General features: G+C 38.1%; 1 protein-coding gene across 1 annotated transcript in view; it reads left to right on the top strand.

The window, feature by feature from the left end:
- thbs4a (thrombospondin 4a) overlaps positions 1-21,084 on the top strand; it is a 40,797-nt gene extending 19,713 nt beyond the window's left edge. Inside the window, exons 21-23 of the mRNA XM_042488571.2 lie at positions 20,168-20,340; positions 20,435-20,574; positions 20,662-21,084. Of these exons, the coding sequence (XP_042344505.2) occupies positions 20,168-20,340; positions 20,435-20,574; positions 20,662-20,711 (363 nt within the window). The 3' untranslated portion in view covers positions 20,712-21,084. The remainder of the gene's footprint in view (positions 1-20,167; positions 20,341-20,434; positions 20,575-20,661) is intronic.
- Positions 21,085-21,294: the final 210 nt, after the last annotated feature.

Genomic DNA, 21,294 nt, shown 5'->3' with positions numbered 1-21,294 from the left:
ATTTCGCTGTAGTTGGGCTTTTTTGCGACATTCTATACTATAGCGTGTTTGGGCAGGCCATTTTATGCTGTTTTGGCGTGTTTGCAGCTGTTTTTTGGAACTGTCATATTTTGACATTTTTGCCATACTATAGCCTTGCCTTTTCGGTCATTTTTTGGACATGCAATATTCGCGTGCAGTTGGCAGTTTTGCAACATTCTTTGCGCTTGGTGTCTTGGCAGCCATTTTATGCTGTTTTGAGGTGTTTGCAGCTGTTTTGGAACTGTCATATTTTGACATTTTTGCCATACTATAGCCTTGCCTCTTTGGTCATTTTTTGGACATGCATTATTAGCGTCTTTTTGGCCATTTTTGCAACATGCTTTGCAGTGGTGTGTCACAGCACGCTATTTTATGTTGTTTTGAGGCACTTTTAGCTGTTTTTTGGAAGTGTCATATTTTGACATTTTTGCCTTACTATAGCCTTGCCTTTTCAGTCATTTTTTGGACATGCATTATTAGCGTCTTTTGGCAGTTTTTGCAACATTCTTCGTATTGGTGTGTCTTGGCACTCTATTTTATGCTATTTTGAGGCGTTTGCAGCTGTTTTTTGGACACGTCATATTTTGACATTTTTTCCATACTATAGCCTTGCCTTTTCGGTCATTTTTTGGACATGCATTATTCTGCAGTTTTTGGCAGTTTTTGCAACATTCTATGCTATGGCGTGTCTTGGCAGGCCATTTTTTTGCTGTTTTGAGGTGTTTTCAACTGTTTTTTGGACATGTCATGTTTTGACATATTGTCCATACTATAGCCTTGCCTTTTCGGTCATTTTTTCGAGACGCAGTATTTCGCTGTAGTTGGGCTTTTTTGCGACATTCTATACTATAGCGTGTTTGGGCAGGCCATTTTAGGCTGTGTTTTGACGCTATTTTATGCTGTTTTACTGCTTTTTGGAACTGTCATATTTTGATCATTTTGCCTTACTATAGCCTTGTTTTTCGGTCATTTTTGGACATGCAATATTAAGCTCTTTTTTAGGCAGTTTTGTATGCTTTTGCAGTGGTGTGTCTCAATAAACGCTATTTTATGTTTTGAGGTGTTTAGCTGTTTTTTGGAACTGTCATATTTTGACATTTTGCCTTACTATAGCCTTAGCCTCTTTCGGTCATTTTTGGACATGCATTATTAGCGTCTTTTGGCAGTTTTTGCAACATTTTATGCTATTGGTGTGTCTTACGCACTCTATTTATGCTATTTTGAGGCATGTTTAGCTGTTTTTTGAACATATTTTGACATTTTTTGCATACTATATGCCTTTTCGGTCATTTTTGGACATGCATTATTGCATCTTTTGGCAGTTTTGCAACATTGCTTTTGCTATGGTGTGTCTCATATTTTATATTGTTTTGAGATGTTTTCAGCTGTTTTGGACACTGTCATATTTGACATTTTGTCCATACTATATGCCTTTTCGGTCATTTTTTGGACATGCAATTATTAAGCATCTTTTGGCAGTTTTCAACATTCTTTGCTATTGGTGTGTCTTGCACGCTATTTTATGCTGTTTTGAGGTGTTTGCAGCTGTTTTTTGGAACTGTCATATTTGATATTTTGCCATACTATAGCCTTGCCTTTTCGGTCATTTTTTGGACATGAATTATTAGCGTCTTTTTGGCAGTTTTTGCAACATTCAATGCTATGGTGTGTCTTGGCACGCTATTTTATGCATTTTTGAGGTGTTTGCAGCTGTTTTTGGACACTATATTTTGACATTTTTGCCTTACTATAGCCTTGCCTTTTGGGTCATTTTGGAAACATGTATTAGCGTCTTTTGGCAGTTTTGCAACATTCTATGCTGCGTGGAGCACCATTTTATACTATTTAGGCATTTTAGCTGTTTTTGGAACTGTCATATTTGACATTTTGCCATACTATAGCCTTGCCTCTTTGGTCAATTTTTGGACATGCATTATTAGCGTCTTTTTGGCAGTTTTTGCAACATGCTTTGCAGTGGTGTGTCTCAGCACGCTATTTTATGTTGTTTTGAGGCACTTTTAGCTGTTTTTAAGAAGTGTCATATTTTGACATTTTTGCCTTACTATAGCCTTGCCTTTCGGTCATTTTTTGGACATGCAATATTAGCGTCTTTTTGGCAGTTTTTGCAACATTTTATGCTATGGTGTGCAGCTATTTTATGCTGTTTTGGTGTTTAGCTGTTTTTGGAACTATCATATTTTGACATTTTTTGCCCTATAGCCTTGCCTTTTCCGGTTCATTTTTGGACATGCATTATTAGCGTCTTTTGGCAGTTTTGCAACATTCTTTTGCAGTGGTGTGTCTCACGCTATTTTATTATGTTTTGAGGCGTTGCAGCTGTTTTTTGGACACGTCATATTTTTGACATTTTTCCATACTATAGCCTTGCCTTTTGGTCATTTTGGACATATATTAAGCGCTTTTTGGCAGTTTTGCAACATTGTATGCATGGTGTGTCAACATGCGCTATTTTATGCTGTTTTGAGGTTTTTAGCTGTTTTTGGAACTGTCATATTTTGACATTTTGCCATACTATAGCCTTGCCTTTTAGGTCATTTTGGACATGACATGCATTATTAGCGTCTTTTTGGCCGTTTTGCAACATTGTATGTACTAGTGGGTGTGTCCTCAGGCAACGCTATTTTATGCTGTTTGAGGCATTTTTAGCTGTTTTTTAAGGAACTGTCATATTTTGACATTTTTGCCATACTATAGCCTTGCCTTTTCGGTCATTTTTGGACATGCATTAATAGCGGCGTCTTTTGGCAGTTTTGCAACATTCTTTGCATTGGTGTGTCTCGTGCAGCTTATTTTATGCTGTTTTGAGCGTGTTTTGGCTGTTTTTGGAACTGTCATATTTTGACATTTTTGCCATTACTATAGCCTTGCCTTTTCGGTCATTTTGGACATGCATTATGCGTCTTTTGGCAGTTTTGCAACATACTTGCAGTGGTGTGTCTTGGCACCGCTATTTTTATGCTATGTTTGAGGCACTGCTGTTTTGGACAGTGTCATATTTTGACATTTTTCCATACTATACTATAGCCTTGCCTTTTCGGTCATTTTTGGACATGCATGTATTAGCGTCTTTTGGGCTTTTTGCAACATTCTATGCTATGGGTGTCTTCAACGCTATTTTATGCTATTTTGAGGTTTTGCAGCTGTTTTTGAACTGTCATATTTTGAGATTTTTTGCATACTATAGCCTTGCCTCTTTGGTCATTTTTTGGACATGCATTATAAGTCTTTTGGCAGTTTTGCAACATTCTTTGCAGTGGTGTGTCTCAGCGCTATTTTATGCTTGTTTTGAGGGCATTTTTAGCTGTTTTTGGAACTGTCATATTTGACTTTTGCCATACTATAGCCTTGCCTTTTCGGTCATTTTTTGGACATGCATTATTAGCGTCTTTTGGCAGTTTTGCAACATTCTTCGTATGGCGTGTGTCTCACGCTATTTTATGCTATTTTGAGGCGTTTAGCTGTTTTTTTGGAACCATCATATTTTTGACATTTTTCCTTACTATAGCCTTGCCTTTTCGGTCATTTTTGGACATGCATTATTAGCATCTTTTTGGCAGCTTTTGCAACATTCTTTGCTATGGTGTGTGTCTGGCAGCCATTTTTATGCTGTTTTTGAGGTGTTTTCAACTGTTTTTGGACATGTCATATTTTGACATATTGCCCTAGCCTTTGCTCGGTCAGGGCTGATTCGCTGTAGTTGACATTGCTATATAAGCGTGTTTGGGCAGGCTTTAGGCTGTTTTGAGTTTGCAGCTGTTTTTGGAACTGTCCTGTACTTTTTGGACATTGTCTGTTGACAGTAAGGCTTGTTTGCGGCATTTGGCACCATTATGCTTTTGAGTAACATTTTTGCAGATGTCAAAGAATTTTGCATAGCCTTGCGCTTTGGTCATTTTTTTGACAATTAAGGCAGCTTATGCAGTGTTGCAAAACTGTAAAATATGACAGTGTCCAATGTCAGCCTCATGCTTTCCATATATAGCGTCAGACACATGCATATTAAATGTTGAGCTGCAACAGATGCATTGGTTGTCTCAACAACGCTATTTATGCTCTTGATGGCAGCTGAAAATATGACAGTGCAAAAATATTAAAACACTAAACAGGGCTATAAGCCTTGACACTTATGCATGTTTTAAAAAGATGCATTGTTGTCCAAATGAAGCAAGGCTTGTGCATGTAAAAATACCTCAAAACAACGCAAACATAAAATAGCGTAAGACACCAGTTGACAAGAATTTTGCAAAACGCCAAAAACATCAACAATAATGCATGTCAAAAATGACCGAAAGGCAAGGCTATAGTAGGCAAAATGTCAAAAATATGACAGTTCCAAAACAGCTAAAAATCAAATAGCATAAAATGCGACAAGACACACCAGTGCAAAGAATGTTGCCTAAAACTGCCAAAGGCTAATAATGCATGTCCAAAAATGACCCGAAAGGCAAGGCTATATTGGCAAAAATGTCAAAATATGACAGTTCAAAAAACAGCTAAAACACCTCAAAACAGCATAAAATGCGTCCAAGACACACCAGTGCAGAATGTTGCCAAACTGCCAGGCGTAATAAATGCATGTCATCATGACCGAAAAGGCAAGGCTATAGTATAGAAAATGTCAAAATATGACAGTTCAAAAGCAGCTAAAATGCCTGAAATCAACAGCATAAAATAGCAAGACACACCTTCAGTGCAAGTGTTGCAAAACTGCCAAAGATGCTAATAATGCATGTCAAAAAATGACGAAAAGGCAAGGCTATAGTAAGGCAAAATGTCAAAATATGACAGTTCAAAAACAATAAAAACGCCCTCAAAATAGCATAAAATAAGCGTGCCAACACACAGTGCAAAGAATGTTATAAGCCAACTGCCAAAAAGAGCGCTAATAATGTGTCCATCAAAATGACCCGAAGGCAAGGCTATAGTAAAGGCAAAAATGTCAAATATGCGTGTCAAAAAGCTACAATACCTCAAAACAGCATAAAATAACGTGCCAAGACACACCAATGCAAAGAATATTTATCTGCCAAAACTGCCAAAAAGACTAATAATGCATGTCAAAAAATGACCGAAAAGGCAAGGCTATAGTGGCAAAAATGTCAAAATACAGTTCAAAAAACAGCTAAACTCAAAACAGCATAAAATAGCGTTGCCAGACACACCAGTACAAAGAATGTTGCAAAACTGCCAAAAAGCTAATAATGTGTCCAAAAAATGACGAAAAGGCAAGGCTATAGTAAGGCAAAATGTCAAAATATGGCGTGTCCAAAAACAGCTGCACACCACCTAAAAACAGCATAAAATAAGCGTGTCCAAGACACACCAATGCAAAGAATGTTGCCAAACTGCCAAAAAGACGCTAATATTGCATGTCCAAAAAATGACCGAAAGGCAAGGCTATAGTAAGGCAAAAATGTCAAAATATGACAGACAGTTCAAAAACAGCTAAAACACCTCCAAAACAGCATAAAATAGCGTGAGACACACCAGTTAAAGAAATGTTGCCAAAACTGCGACGCTAATAATGCATGTCCAAAAATGACCGAAAAGCAAGGCTATAGTAAAGGCAAAAATGTCAAAATATGACAGTTCCAAAAACAGCTGCAAACACCTCAAAACAGCATAAAATAGCGTGCAAGACACACCAGTGCAAAGAATGTTGCCAAAACTGCAAAAAAAGGCGTAATAATGCTCCAAAAATGACCGAAAAGGCAAGGCTATAGTAAGGCAAAATGTCAAATATATGACAGTGTCAAAAAACAGCAAACACCTCAAAACAGCATAAAATAGCGTGCCAAGACACACACCAATGCAAAAGAATGTTGCCAAACTGCCAAAAACGCGCTAATAATGCATGTCCAAAAATGACGAAAAAAGGCAAGGCTATAGTATGGCAAAAATGTCAAATATGACAGTTCAAAAAACAGCTACAAACACCTCAAAACAGCATAAAAATGGCGTGCCAGGGACACGCCAGTGCAAAAGAATGTTGCCAAAACTGCCAAAAGGCTCATGTGCATTATGACGAAACCAGAGACAAAATATAGTACAAAATGTAAACACATATAGCAAAAACATGTAAAATGCCTCAAAACAGCATAAATAGGCGTGCCAAGACACACCAATGCAAAGAATGTTGCCAAACACTGCAAAAAGAGCAATAATGTATGTCCAAAAATGACCGAAAAGGCAAAGGCTAAAATGTCAAATATGACAGTTCAAAAACAGCATTAAAAACACCTCAAAACAGCATAAAATAGCTGTGTACAAGACACACCAGTGCAAAGAATGTTGCCAAAACTGCTAAAAAGGCGCTAATAATGCATGTCCAAAAATGACCGAAAAGGCAAGGCTATAGTAAGCAAAATGTCAAAATATGACAGTTCAAAAAACAACGACTGCAAACACCTCAAACAGCATAAAATAGCGTGCCAGACACACCGCAATTAAAGAATGTTGCCAAAACTGCCAAAAAGAGCGCTAATAATGCATGTCCAAAAATGACCGAAAGGCAAAGGCTATAGTAAAGGCAAAATGTCAAAATATGGCGTGTCAAAAACAGCTACACTTCAAAACAGCATAAAATAGCTTAGAAGACACGCAATGCAAAGAATGTTGCCAAAACTGCCAAAAAAGCGCTAATAATGCATGTCCAAAATGACCGAAAAGGCAAGGCTATAGTAAAGGCAAAAATGTCAAAATATGACAGTTCAAAACAGCTAAAACTGCAAAATAGCATAAAATAGCGTGCCAGACACACCAAGTGCAAGAATATTTGCCAAAACTGCTAAACGACGCTAATAATGCAAAAAATGACCGAAAAGCAAAAGGCTATAGTAAAAGGCAAAAATGTCAAAATATGGCGTGTCAAAAAAACAGCTGCAACCACCTCAAAACAGCCTAAAATAAGCGTGCCAAAGCACACAGTGCAAAGAATGTTGCCAAAACTGCCAAAAAAGGCAGCTAATAATGCATGTCAAAAATGACCGAAAAAGGCAAGGCTATAGTAAGGCAAAAATGTCAAAATATGGACAGTTCAAAAACAGCTAAATGCCTCAAAACAGCATAAAATAAGCGTGCAGACACACCAATAAAGAATGTTTGCCAAAACTGCAAAGGGCAGCTAATAATTTGTCAAAAAATGTCAAAAACGAAAGGGGCAAGGCTATAGTAAAAGGCAAAAATGTCAAAATATGACGTTCCAAAAACAGCTAAAAACACCTCAAAACAGCATAAAATAGCGTGCCAAGACACACCAATGCAAAGAATGTTGCCAAAACTGCCAAAAAGACGCTAATAATGCATGTCCAAAAAATGACCGAAAAGGCAAGGCTATAGTAAGGCAAAAATGTCAAAATATGACAGTTCCAAAAAACAGCTGCAAACACCTCAAAACAGCATAAAATAGCGTGCCAAGACACACCAGTGCAAAGAATGTTGCCAAAACTGCCAAAAAGACGCTAATAATGCATGTCCAAAAAATGACCGAAAAGGCAAGGCTATAGTAAGGCAAAAATGTCAAAATATGACAGTTCCAAAAAACAGCTAAAAACACCTCAAAACAGCATAAAATAGCGTGCCAAGACACACCAGTGCAAAGAATGTTGCCAAAACTGCCAAAAAGACGCTAATAATGCATGTCCAAAAAATGACCGAAAAGGCAAGGCTATAGTAAGGCAAAAATGTCAAAATATGACAGTTCCAAAAAACAGCTAAAAATGCCTCAAAACAACATAAAATAGCATGCCGAGACACACCAGTGCAAAGAATGTTGCCAAAACTGCCAAAAAGACGCTAATAATGCATGTCCAAAAAATGACCGAAAAGGCAAGGCTATAGTAAGGCAAAAATGTCAAAATATGACAGTTCCAAAAAACAGCTGCAAACACCTCAAAACAGCATAAAATAGCGTGCCAAGACACACCAGTGCAAAGAATGTTGCCAAAACTGCCAAAAAGACGCTAATAATGCATGTCCAAAAAATGACCGAAAAGGCAAGGCTATAGTATGGCAAAAATGTCAAAATATGACAGTTCCAAAAAACAGCTAAAAATGCCTCAAAACAGCATAAAATAGCGTGCCAAGACACACCAGTGCAAAGAATGTTGCCAAAACTGCCAAAAAGACGCTAATAATGCATGTCCAAAAAATGACCGAAAAGGCAAGGCTATAGTAAGGCAAAAATGTCAAAATATGACAGTTCCAAAAAACAGCTAAAAACACCTCAAAACAGCATAAAATAGCGTGCCAAGACACACCAGTGCAAAGAATGTTGCCAAAACTGCCAAAAAGACGCTAATAATGCATGTCCAAAAAATGACCGAAAAGGCAAGGCTATAGTAAGGCAAAAATGTCAAAATATGACAGTTCCAAAAAACAGCTGCAAACACCTCAAAACAGCATAAAATAGCGTGCCAAGACACACCAGTGCAAAGAATGTTGCCAAAACTGCCAAAAAGACGCTAATAATGCATGTCCAAAAAATGACCGAAAAGGCAAGGCTATAGTAAGGCAAAAATGTCAAAATATGACAGTTCCAAAAAAATACTAAAAATGCCTCCAAACAACATAAAATAGCTTGCCGAGACACACCAGTGCAAAGAATGTTGCCAAAACTGCCAAAAAGACGCTAATAATGCATGTCCAAAAAATGACCGAAAAGGCAAGGCTATAGTAAGGCAAAAATGTCAAAATATGACAGTTCCAAAAAACAGCTGCAAACACCTCAAAACAGCATAAAATAGCGTGCCAAGACACACCAGTGCAAAGAATGTTGCCAAAACTGCCAAAAAGACGCTAATAATGCATGTCCAAAAAATGACCGAAAAGGCAAGGCTATAGTATGGCAAAAATCTCAAAATATGACAGTTCCAAAAAACAGCTAAAACACCTCAAAACAGCATAAAATAGCGTGCCAAGACACACCATAGCATACAATGTTGCAAAAACTGCCAAAAAGACGCTAATATTGCATGTCCAAAAAATGACCGAAAAGGCAAGGCTATAGTAAGGCAAAAATGTAAAAATATGACAGTTCCAAAAAACAGCTAAAAACGCCTCAAAATAGCATAAAATAGCGTGCCGAGACACACCAGTGCAAAGAATGTTGCCTAAACGGCCAAAAAGACACTAATAATGCATGTCCAAAAAATGACCGAAAAGGCAAGGCTATAGTAAGGCAAAAATGTCAAAATATGACGTGTCCAAAAAACAGCTGCAAACACCTCAAAACAGCATAAAATAGCGTGCCAAGACACACCAGTGCAAAGAATGTTGCCAAAACTGCCAAAAGGACGCTAATAATGCATGTCCAAAAAATGACCAAAAAGGCAAGGCTATAGTAAGGCAAAAATGTAAAAATATGACAGTTCCAAAAAACAGCTAAAAGTGCCTCAAAACAACATAAAATAGCGTGCTGAGACACACCACTGCAAAGCATGTTGCAAAAACGGCCAAAAAGACGCTAATAATGCATGTCCAAAAAATGACCGAAAAGGCAAGGCTATAGTAAGGCAAAAATGTCAAAATATGACAGTTCCAAAAAACAGCTGAAAACACCTCAAAACAGCATAAAATAGCGTGCCAAGACACACCAGTGCAAAGAATGTTGCCAAAACTGCCAAAAAGACGCTAATAATGCATGTCCAAAAAATGACCGAAAAGGCAAGGCTATAGTAAGGCAAAAATGTCAAAATATGACGTGTCCAAAAAACAGCTGCAAACACCTCAAAACAGCATAAAATAGCGTGCCAAGACACACCAGTGCAAAGAATGTTGCCAAAACTGCCAAAAAGACGCTAATAATGCATGTCCAAAAAATGACCAAAAAGGCAAGGCTATAGTAAGGCTAAAAAGTCAAAATATGACAGTTCCAAAAAACAGCTGCAAACACCTCAAAACAGCATAAAATAGCCTGCTAAGACACACCAATGCAAAGAATGTTGCCAAAACTGCTAAAAAGACGCTAATAATGCATGTCCAAAAAATGACCGAAAAGGCAAGGCTATAGTAAGGCAAAAATGTCAAAATATGACAGTTCCAAAAAACAGCTGCAACCACCTCAAAACAGCATAAAATAGCCTGCTAAGACACACCAATGCAAAGAATGTTGCCAAAACTGCTAAAATGACGCTAATAATGCATGTCCAAAAAATGACCGAAAAGGCAAGGCTATAGTATGGCAAAAATGTCAAAATATGACAGTTCCAAAAAACAGCTGCAAACACCTCAAAACAGCATAAAATAGCGTGCCAAGACACACCAGTGCAAAGAATGTTGCCAAAGCTGCCAAACAATGCTAATAATGCATGTCCAAAAAATCACCGAAAAGGCAAGGCTATAGTAAGGCAAAAATGTCAAAATATGACAGTTCCAAAAAACAGCTAAAAACACCTCAAAACAGCATAAAATAGCGTGCCAAGACACACCAGTGCAAAGAATGTTGCCAAAACTGCCAAAAAGACGCTAATAATGCATGTCCAAAAAATGACCGAAAAGGCAAGGCTATAGTATGGCAAAAATGTCAAAATATGACAGTTCCAAAAAACAGCTAAAAATGCCTCAAAACAGAGTAAAATAGCATGCCGAGACACACCAGTGCAAAGAATGTTGCCTAAACGGCCAAAAAGACGCTAATAATGCATGTCCAAAAAATGACCGAAAAGGCAAGGCTATAGTAAGGCAAAAATGTCAAAATATGACAGTTCCAAAAAACAGCTAAAAACGCCTCAAAATAGCATAAAATAGCGTGCCGAGACACACCAGTGCAAAGAATGTTGCCAAAACTGCCAAAAAGACGCTAATAATGCATGTCCAAAAAATGACCGAAAAGGCAAGGCTATAGTAAGGCAAAAATGTCAAAATATGACGTGTCCAAAAAACAGCTGCAAACACCTCAAAACAGCATAAAATAGCGTGCCAAGACACACCAGTGCAAAGAATGTTGCCAAAACTGCCAAAAAGACGCTAATAATGCATGTCCAAAAAATGACCGAAAAGGCAAGGCTATAGTAAGGCAAAAATGTAAAAATATTACAGTTCCAAAAAACAGCTAAAAACGCCTCAAAATAGCATAAAATAGCGTGCCGAGACACACCAGTGCAAAGAATGTTGCCTAAACGGCCAAAAAGACGCTAATAATGCATGTCCAAAAAATGACCGAAAAGGCAAGGCTATAGTAAGGCAAAAATGTCAAAATATGACGTGTCCAAAAAACAGCTGCAAACACCTCAAAACAGCATAAAATAGCGTGCCAAGACACACCAGTGCAAAGAATGTTGCCAAAACTGCCAAAAAGACGCTAATAATGCATGTCCAAAAAATGACCGAAAAGGCAAGGCTATAGTAAGGCAAAAATGTCAAAATATGACAGTTCCAAAAAAATACTAAAAATGCCTCCAAACAACATAAAATAGCTTGCCGAGACACACCAGTGCAAAGAATGTTGCCAAAACTGCCAAAAAGACGCTAATAATGCATGTCCAAAAAATGACCGAAAAGGCAAGGCTATAGTAAGGCAAAAATGTCAAAATATGACGTGTCCAAAAAACAGCTGCAAACACCTCAAAACAGCATAAAATAGCGTGCCAAGACACACCAGTGCAAAGAATGTTGCCAAAACTGCCAAAAAGACGCTAATAATGCATGTCCAATGACCGAAAAGGCAAGGCTATAGTAAGGCAAAAATGTCAAAATATGACGTGTCCAAAAAACAGCTGCAAACACCTCAAAACAGCATAAAATAGCGTGCCAAGACACACCAGTGCAAAGAATGTTGCCAAAACTGCCAAAAAGACGCTAATAATGCATGTCCAAAAAATGACCGAAAAGGCAAGGCTATAGTAAGGCAAAAATGTCAAAATATGACAGTTCCAAAAAACAGCTGCAACCACCTCAAAACAGCATAAAATAGCCTGCTAAGACACACCAATGCAAAGAATGTTGCCAAAACTGCTAAAAAGACGCTAATAATGCATGTCCAAAAAATGACCGAAAAGGCAAGGCTATAGTAAGGCAAAAATGTCAAAATATTACAGTTCCAAAAAACAGCTGCAACCACCTCAAAACAGCATAAAATAGCCTGCTAAGACACACCAATGCAAAGAATGTTGCCAAAACTGCTAAAAAGACGCTAATAATGCATGTCCAAAAAATGACCGAAAAGGCAAGGCTATAGTATGGCAAAAATGTCAAAATATGACAGTTCCAAAAAACAGCTGCAAACACCTCAAAACAGCATAAAATAGCGTGCCAAGACACACCAGTGCAAAGAATGTTGCCAAAGCTGCCAAAAAGATGCTAATAATGCATGTCCAAAAAATGACCGAAAAGGCAAGGCTATAGTAAGGCAAAAATGTCAAAATATGACAGTTCCAAAAAACAGCTAAAAATGCCTCAAAACAACATAAAATAGCTTGCTGAGACACACCACTGCAAAGAATGTTGCAAAAACGGCCAAAAAGACGCTAATAATGCATGTCCAAAAAATGACCGAAAAGGCAAGGCTATAGTATGGCAAAAATGTCAAAATATGACAGTTCCAAAAAACAGCTAAAAACACCTCAAAACAGCATAAAATAGCGTGCCAAGACACACCAGTGCAAAGAATGTTGCCAAAACTGCCAAAAAGACGCTAATAATGCATGTCCAAAAAATGACCGAAAAGGCAAGGCTATAGTAAGGCAAAAATGTAAAAATATGACAGTTCCAAAAAACAGCTAAAAACGCCTCAAAATAGCATAAAATAGCGTGCCGAGACACACCAGTGCAAAGAATGTTGCCTAAACGGCCAAAAAGACGCTAATAATGCATGTCCAAAAAATGACCGAAAAGGCAAGGCTATAGTAAGGCAAAAATGTCAAAATATGACAGTTCCAAAAAACAGCTGCAAACACCTCAAAACAGCATAAAATAGCGTGCCAAGACACACCAATGCAAAGAATGTTGCAAAAACTGCCAAAAAGACGCTAATAATGCATGTCCAAAAAATGACCGAAAAGGCAAGGCTATAGTAAGGCAAAAATGTCAAAATATGACAGTTCCAAAAAACAGCTGCAACCACCTCAAAACAGCATAAAATAGCCTGCTAAGACACACCAATGCAAAGAATGTTGCCAAAACTGCTAAAAAGACGCTAATAATGCATGTCCAAAAAATGACCGAAAAGGCAAGGCTATAGTATGGCAAAAATGTCAAAATATGACAGTTCCAAAAAACAGCTGCAAACACCTCAAAACAGCATAAAATAGCGTGCCAAGACACACCAGTGCAAAGAATGTTGCCAAAGCTGCCAAAAAGATGCTAATAATGCATGTCCAAAAAATCACCGAAAAGGCAAGGCTATAGTAAGGCAAAAATGTCAAAATATGACAGTTCCAAAAAACAGCTAAAAATACCTCAAAACAACATAAAATAGCGTGCCGAGACACACCAGTGCAAAGAATGTTGCCAAAACTGCCAAAAAGACGCTAATAATGCATGTCCAAAAAATGACCGAAAAGGCAAGGCTATAGTATGGCAAAAATGTCAAAATATGACAGTTCCAAAAAACAGCTAAAAACACCTCAAAACAGCATAAAATAGCGTGCCAAGACACACCAGTGCAAAGAATGTTGCCAAAACTGCCAAAAAGACGCTAATAATGCATGTCCAAAAAATGACCGAAAAGGCAAGGCTATAGTAAGGCAAAAATGTCAAAATATGACAGTTCCAAAAAACAGCTAAAAATGCCTCAAAACAGCATAAAATAGCGTGCCAAGACACACCAGTGCAAAGAATGTTGCCAAAACTGCCAAAAAGACGCTAATAATGCATGTCCAAAAAATGACCGAAAAGGCAAGGCTATAGTAAGGCAAAAATGTCAAAATATGACAGTTCCAAAAAACAGCTGCAAACACCTCAAAACAGCATAAAATAGCGTGCTGAGACACACCAATGCAAAGAATGTTGCAAAAACTGCCAAAAAGACGCTAATAATGCATGTCCAAAAAATGACCAAAGAGGCAAGGCTATAGTAAGGCAAAAATGTCAAAATATGACAGTTCCAAAAAACAGCTAAAAATGCCTCAAAACAGCATAAAATAGCTTGCTGAGACACACCAATGCAAAGAATGTTGCAAAAAATGCCAAAAGACGCTAATAATGCATGTCCAAAAAATGACCAAAGAGGCAAGGCTATAGTATGGCAAAAATCTCAAAATATGACAGTTCCAAAAAACAGCTGCAAACACCTCAAAACAGCATAAAATAGCGTGCCAAGACACACCAGTGCAAAGAATGTTGCCAAAACTGCCAAAAAGACGCTAATAATGCATGTCCAAAAAATGACCGAAAAGGCAAGGCTATAGTATGGCAAAAATGTCAAAATATGACAGTTCCAAAAAACAGCTAAAAACACCTCAAAACAGCATAAAATAGCGTGCCAAGACACACCAGTGCAAAGAATGTTGCCAAAACTGCCAAAAAGACGCTAATAATGCATATCCAAAAAATGACCGAAAAGGCAAGGCTATAGTAAGGCAAAAATGTCAAAATATGACAGTCCAAAAACAGCTGAAAACACCTCAAAACAGCATAAAATAGCGTGCCAAGACACACCAGTGCAAAGAATGTTGCCAAAACTGCTAAAAAGACGCTAATAATGCATGTCCAAAAAATGACCGAAAAGGCAAGGCTATAGTAAGGGAAAAATGTCAAAATATGACAGTTCCAAATAACAGCTAAAAATGCCTCAAGACAACATAAAATAGCTTGCTGAGACAAACCAATGCAAAGAATGCTGCAAAAACTGCCAAAAAGACGCTAATAATGCATGTCCAAAAAATGACCGAAAAGGCAAGGCTATAGTATGGCAAAAATGTCAAAATATGACAGTTCCAAAAAACAGCTGCAACCACCTCAAAATAGCATAAAATAGCGTGCCGAAACACACCAGTGCAAAGAATGTTGCCTAAACGGCCAAAAAGACGCTAATGATGCATGTCCAAAAAATGACCGAAAAGGCAAGGCTATAGTAAGGCAAAAAAGTCAAAATATGACAGTTCCAAAAAACAGCTGCAAACACCTCAAAACAGCATAAAATAGCCTGCTAAGACACACCAGTGCAAAGAATGTTGCCAAAACTGCTAAAAAGACGCTAATAATGCATGTCCAAAAAATGACCGAAAAGGCAAGGCTATAGTATGGCAAAAATGTCAAAATATGACGTGTCCAAAAAACAGCTAAAAACACCTCAAAACAGCATAAAATAGCGTGCCAAGACACACCAGTGCAAAGAATGCTGCAAAAACTGCCAAAAAGATGCTAATAATGCATGTCCAAAAAATGACCGAAAAGGCAAGGCTATAGTAAGGCAAAAATGTCAAAATATAACAGTTCCAAAAAACAGCTGCAAACACCTCAAAATAGCATAAAATAGCGTGCCAAGACACACCAGTGCAAAGAATGTTGCCTAAACGGCCAAAAAGACGCTAATAATGCATGTCCAAAAAATGACCGAAAAGGCAAGGCTATAGTAAGGCAAAAATGTCAAAATGTGACAGTTCCAAAAAACAGCTGCAACCACCTCAAAATAGCATAAAATAGCGTGCCAAGACACACCAGTGCAAAGAATGTTGCCAAAACTGCCAAAAAGACGCTAATAATGCATGTCCAAAAAATGACCGAAAAGGCAAGGCTATAGTAAGGCAAAAATGTCAAAATATGACAGTTCCAAAAAACAGCTGCAAACACCTCAAAACAGCATAAAATAGCGTATCAAGACACACCAGTGCAAAGAATGTTGCCAAAACTGCCAAAAAGACGCTAATAATGCATGTCCAAAAAATGACCGAAAAGGCAAGGCTATAGTAAGGCAAAAATGTCAAAATATGACGTGTCCAAAAAACAGCTAAAAATGCCTCCAAACAACATAAAATAGCTTGCCGAGACACACCAATGCAAAGAATGTTGCCAAAACTGCCAAAAAGATGCTAATAATGCATGTCCAAAAAATGACCGAAAAGGCAAGGCTATAGTATGGCAAAAATGTCAAAATATGACGTGTCCAAAAAACAGCTAAAAATGCCTCAAAACAGCATAAAATAGCGTGCCAAGACACACCAGTGCAAAGAATGTTGCCAAAACTGCCAAAAAGACGCTAATAATGCATGTCCAAAAAATGACCGAAAAGGCAAGGCTATAGTAAGGCAAAAATATCACAATATGACGTGTCCAAAAAACAGCTGCAACCACCTCAAAATAGCATAAAATAGCGTGCTGAGACACACCAGTGCAAAGAATGTTGCCTAAACAGCCAAAAAGACGCTAATAATGCATGTCCAAAAATGACCGAAAAGGCAAGGCTATAGTAAGGCAAAAATGTCAAAATATGACAGTTCAAAAAACAGCTAAAAATGCATCAAAACAGCATAAAATAGCGTGCCAAGACACACCAATGCAAAGAATGTTGCAAAAACTGCCAAAAAGACGCTAATAATGCATGTCCAAAAAATGACCGAAAAGGCAAGGCTATAGTATGGCAAAAATGTCAAAATATGACGTGTCCAAAAAACAGCTAAAAATGCCTCCAAACAACATAAAATAGCTTGCCGAGACACACCAATGCAAAGAATGTTGCCAAAACTGCCAAAAAGATGCTAATAATGCATGTCCAAAAAATGACCGAAAAGGCAAGGCTATAGTATGGCAAAAATGTCAAAATGTGACAGTTCCAAAAAACAGCTGCAACCACCTCAAAATAGCATAAAATAGCGTGCCGAAACACACCAGTGCAAAGAATGTTGCCTAAACGGCCAAAAAGACGCTAATAATGCATGTCCAAAAAATGACCGAAAAGGCAAGGCTATAGTAAGGCAAAAATGTCAAAATATGACAGTTCCAAAAAACAGCTGCAAACACCTCAAAATAGCATAAAATAGCGTGCCAAGACACACCAGTGCAAAGAATGTTGCCAAAACTGCCAAAAAGACGCTAATGATGCATGTCCAAAAAATGACCGAAAAGGCAAGGCTATAGTAAGGCAAAAAAGTCAAAATATGACAGTTCCAAAAAACAGCTAAAAACACCTCAAAACAGCATAAAATAGCGTGCCAAGACACACCAGTGCAAAGAATGTTGCCTAAACGGCTAAAAAGACGCTAATAATGCATGTCCAAAAAATGACCGAAAAGGCAAGGCTATAGTAAGGCAAAAATGTCAAAATATGACGTGTCCAAAAAACAGCTGCAAACACCTCAAAACAGCATAAAATAGCGTGCCAAGACACACCAGTGCAAAGAATGTTGCCAAAACTGCCAAAAAGACGCTAATAATGCATGTCCAAAAAATGACCGAAAAGGCAAGGCTATAGTAAGGCAAAAATGTCAAAATATGACGTGTCCAAAAAACAGCTGCAAACACCTCAAAATAGCATAAAATAGCGTGCCAAGACACACCAGTGCAAAGAATGTTGCCTAAACAGCCAAAAAGACGCTAATAATGCATGTCCAAAAATGACCGAAAAGGCAAGGCTATAGTAAGGCAAAAATGTCAAAATATGACAGTTCCGAAAAATAGCTAAAAGTGCCTCAAAACAGCATAAAATAGCGTGCCAAGACACACCAATGCAAAGAATGTTGCCAAAACTGCCAAAAGACGCTAATAATGCATGTCCAAAAATGACCGAAAAGGCAAGGCTATAGTAAGGCAAAAATGTCAAAATATGACAGTTCCAAAAAACAGCTAAAAATGCCTCAAAACAGCATAAAATAGCGTGCTTAGTCACACCATAGCATACAATGTTGCCAAAACTGCCAAAAAGACGCTAATAATGCATGTCCAAAAAATGACCGAAAAGGCAAGGCTATAGTAAGGCAAAAATGTCAAAATATGACAGTTCCAAAAAACAGCTGCAAACACCTCAAAATAGCATAAAATAGCGTGCCAAGACACACCAGTGCAAAGAATGCTGCAAAAACTGCCAAAAAGATGCTAATAATGCATGTCCAAAAAATGACCGAAAAGGCAAGGCTATAGTAAGGCAAAAATGTCAAAATATAACAGTTCCAAAAAACAGCTGCAAACACCTCAAAATAGCATAAAATAGCGTATCAAGACACACCAGCGCAAAGAATGTTGCCTAAACGGCCAAAAAGACGCTAATAATGCATGTCCAAAAAATGACCGAAAAGGCAAGGCTATAGTATGGCAAAAATGTCAAAATATGACAGTTCCAAAAAACAGCTAAAAACGCCTCCAAGCAACATAAAATAGCTTGCCGAGACACACCAATGCAAAGAATGTTGCCAAAACTGCCAAAAAGACGCTAATAATGCATGTCCAAAAAATGACCGAAAAGGCAAGGCTATAGTATGGCAAAAATGTCAAAATATGACAGTTCCAAAAAACAGCTAAAAATGCCTCAAAACAACATAAAATAGCATGCTGAGACACACCATAGCATAGAATGTTGCCAAAACTGCCAAAAAGACGCTAATAATGCTTGTCCAAAAAATGACCGAAAAGGCAAGGCTATAGTAAGGCAAAAATGTCAAAATATGACAATTCCAAAACACAGCTGCAAACACCTCAAAATAGCATAAAATAGCGTGCCAAGACACACCAGTGCAAAGAATGTTGCCTAAACGGCCAAAAAGACGCTAATAATGCATGTCCAAAAATGACCGAAAAGGCAAGGCTATAGTAAGGCAAAAATGTCAAAATATGACAGTTCCAAAAAACAGCTAAAAACGCCTCCAAACAACATAAAATAGCTTGCCGAGACACACCAATGCAAAGAATGTTGCCAAAACTGCTAAAAAGACGCTAATAATGCATGTCCAAAAAATGACCGAAAAGGCAAGGCTATAGTAAGGCAAAAAAGTCAAAATATGACGTGTCCAAAAAACAGCTGCAAACACCTCAAAACAGCATAAAATAGCCTGCTAAGACACACCAATGCAAAGAATGTTGCCTAAACGGTCAAAAAGACGCTAATAATGCATGTCCAAAAATGACCGAAAAGGCAAGGCAAAAATGTCAAAATATGACAGTTCCAAAAAACAGCTAAAAATTCCTCAAAACAGCATAAAATAGCATGCTGAGACACACCAGTGCAAAGAATGTTGCCAAAACTGCCAAAAGGCCCTAATAATGCATGTCCAAAAAATGAAGGAAAAAGCAAGGCTATGGTATGGCAAAAATGTCAAAATATGACAGTTCCAAAAAACAGCTGCAGACACCTCAAAACAGCATAATCTAGCGTTCCACTACACACCATAGCATAGAATGTTGCAAAAACGGCCCAAAACAGCAAAATAATGAATGTTGAAAAAATGACCGAAAAGACAAGGCCAAAAACAGCATAAAATAATCTGCCAAGACACACCATAGCACGGAATGTTGCCTAAAAGGCTAAATATAGCAAAATGATGCATGTCAAAACAATGACAGAAAAGGCAAGGCCATAGTATTGCAAAATGTGAAAATTTGATGTGAACCAAAAACCGTTGAAAACACCTCAAAACAGCTCAAATTAGCCTGCCAAGATGCACCATAGCATAGAATGTTGCAGAAAAGGCAAAAGACACCATAAAAATGCATGTCAAAAATATGACAGAAAAGGCAAGGCTATAGTATGGCTAAAGATTTCCAAATATGACATGTCCCCAAATCAGCTGAACACCACGCAGTGCAGCATCTCGAGAACCATGATAGTAAAGGATGTTGAAAAAACGTGCAATAACATTCTTATATAGCATGTTGGCAAAATTACTGAGAATGTCATACCGTAGTATGTCGAAAAATTTCAGCATTTGACAAGTCCAAAATACAGCCCCAAACCACATAAAATAGCATGTCTACACACGTCATAATAGAGAATGTTGAAAAAAAACGTGCAAAAACATTTGAATATAGTATGTTGAAAAACATACTCTAGTATGTCGAAAAATGTCAAAATATGACACTTCCAAAAAAACAGCTGTCTTTCATTACAAATGTGATAAAATTGTGATTTGTGCATTTGTGCCCAGGAGGTTGATTTGTCATAATCCGTCCATGAACGTGCGAATCCCGTGATTGTCGACGCCCTACGCTCGTGTTTTACTCTCATCAGCATTATCCGTCTCTTTTTCTTCTGTATCACCAGGTTGTGAAGTCAAAGACGGGTCCTGGGGAGTACATGAGGAACTCCCTCTGGCACACAGGAGATACCCCTGACCAGGTCCGTCTCCTGTGGAAGGACCCCAGGAACGTGGGCTGGAAGGACAAGGTCTCCTACCGTTGGTTCCTCCAGCACAGACCGCAGGTTGGATACATCAGGTACAAACACACACACACACACACACACACAAACACTACACAGACCTTCCAACTCATACTGTGTTAACTGACTTTTACTCCATGTGTTTGCCAGGGCCCGCTTCTTTGAGGGTCCAACGCTGGTAGCGGACACACAGGGGATAATTGACACCAGTATGAGAGGTGGGAGACTGGGCGTGTTCTGCTTCTCTCAGGAAAATATAATCTGGTCCAATCTGAAGTACCGATGCAATGGTGAGTGTCTGTAAGTAATGAGCAGTTCAGTCTGCTACATAAACTCGAGTATACCTACCACTTTCTCTTTCTTTCTGTTCCCTTCAGACACGATTCCTGCTGACTACGAGGATCCCAACAACCAGAACACTGAGTGAAGCTCGAGCAGAGGAGCCATCCGTCAACAAAACAGCTTTAGCCTGCCTGAAAACATGGATGAAGGGAGCAGAGCTGCAACAAAGAGGTAGAGGACGTGAGTTAGAGAGAGGAGGATGAATGTTTTGGTAAAATACTTTAATGATAGTATTTCAACAGCCATTTGAGTTTGAGGGTCTTAGGAAAGCATATTGTTGGGCATTTTATACTTTGTAACTGAGCGAAGTGCATTCTTGTATAAATCATCAGCGGGTTCTGTGTATGTCTATGCAATATCTCAAATGCTTCTTTATCGGCATTTTATGAGTACTGTTTAAGATAGAATACTATCTGAATATGTTGCAAGTACAATAAAATCAAGAGCATTTCAAGAAATCCACAGCAGGTTTTCTTTTTACATTAAATCAATCACTTATATTTTCTCTGCATGTTTTTAATAGAAAAAATAAAAAAGGAGTACTCACCAAATAGTCTGAACCATCCAAATCTTGCCCAGCTCTTATCGCTAAACGATGAATCCCACTTGATCATAAATGACCTGTTCTCTTCCCAGAGAAAAAGCAAAACTAAGAAAACACTGGGAGT

Source organism: Plectropomus leopardus, chromosome 4 (genome assembly GCF_026936395.1).
Source record: "Plectropomus leopardus strain MGB_pleo_1.0 chromosome 4, ASM2693639v1, whole genome shotgun sequence".
Taxonomy (NCBI): Eukaryota; Metazoa; Chordata; class Actinopteri; order Perciformes; family Serranidae; genus Plectropomus; species Plectropomus leopardus.
The sequence above is the reverse complement of the archived record's forward strand: the minus strand, read 5'-3'. Positions and strand labels throughout refer to the sequence as shown.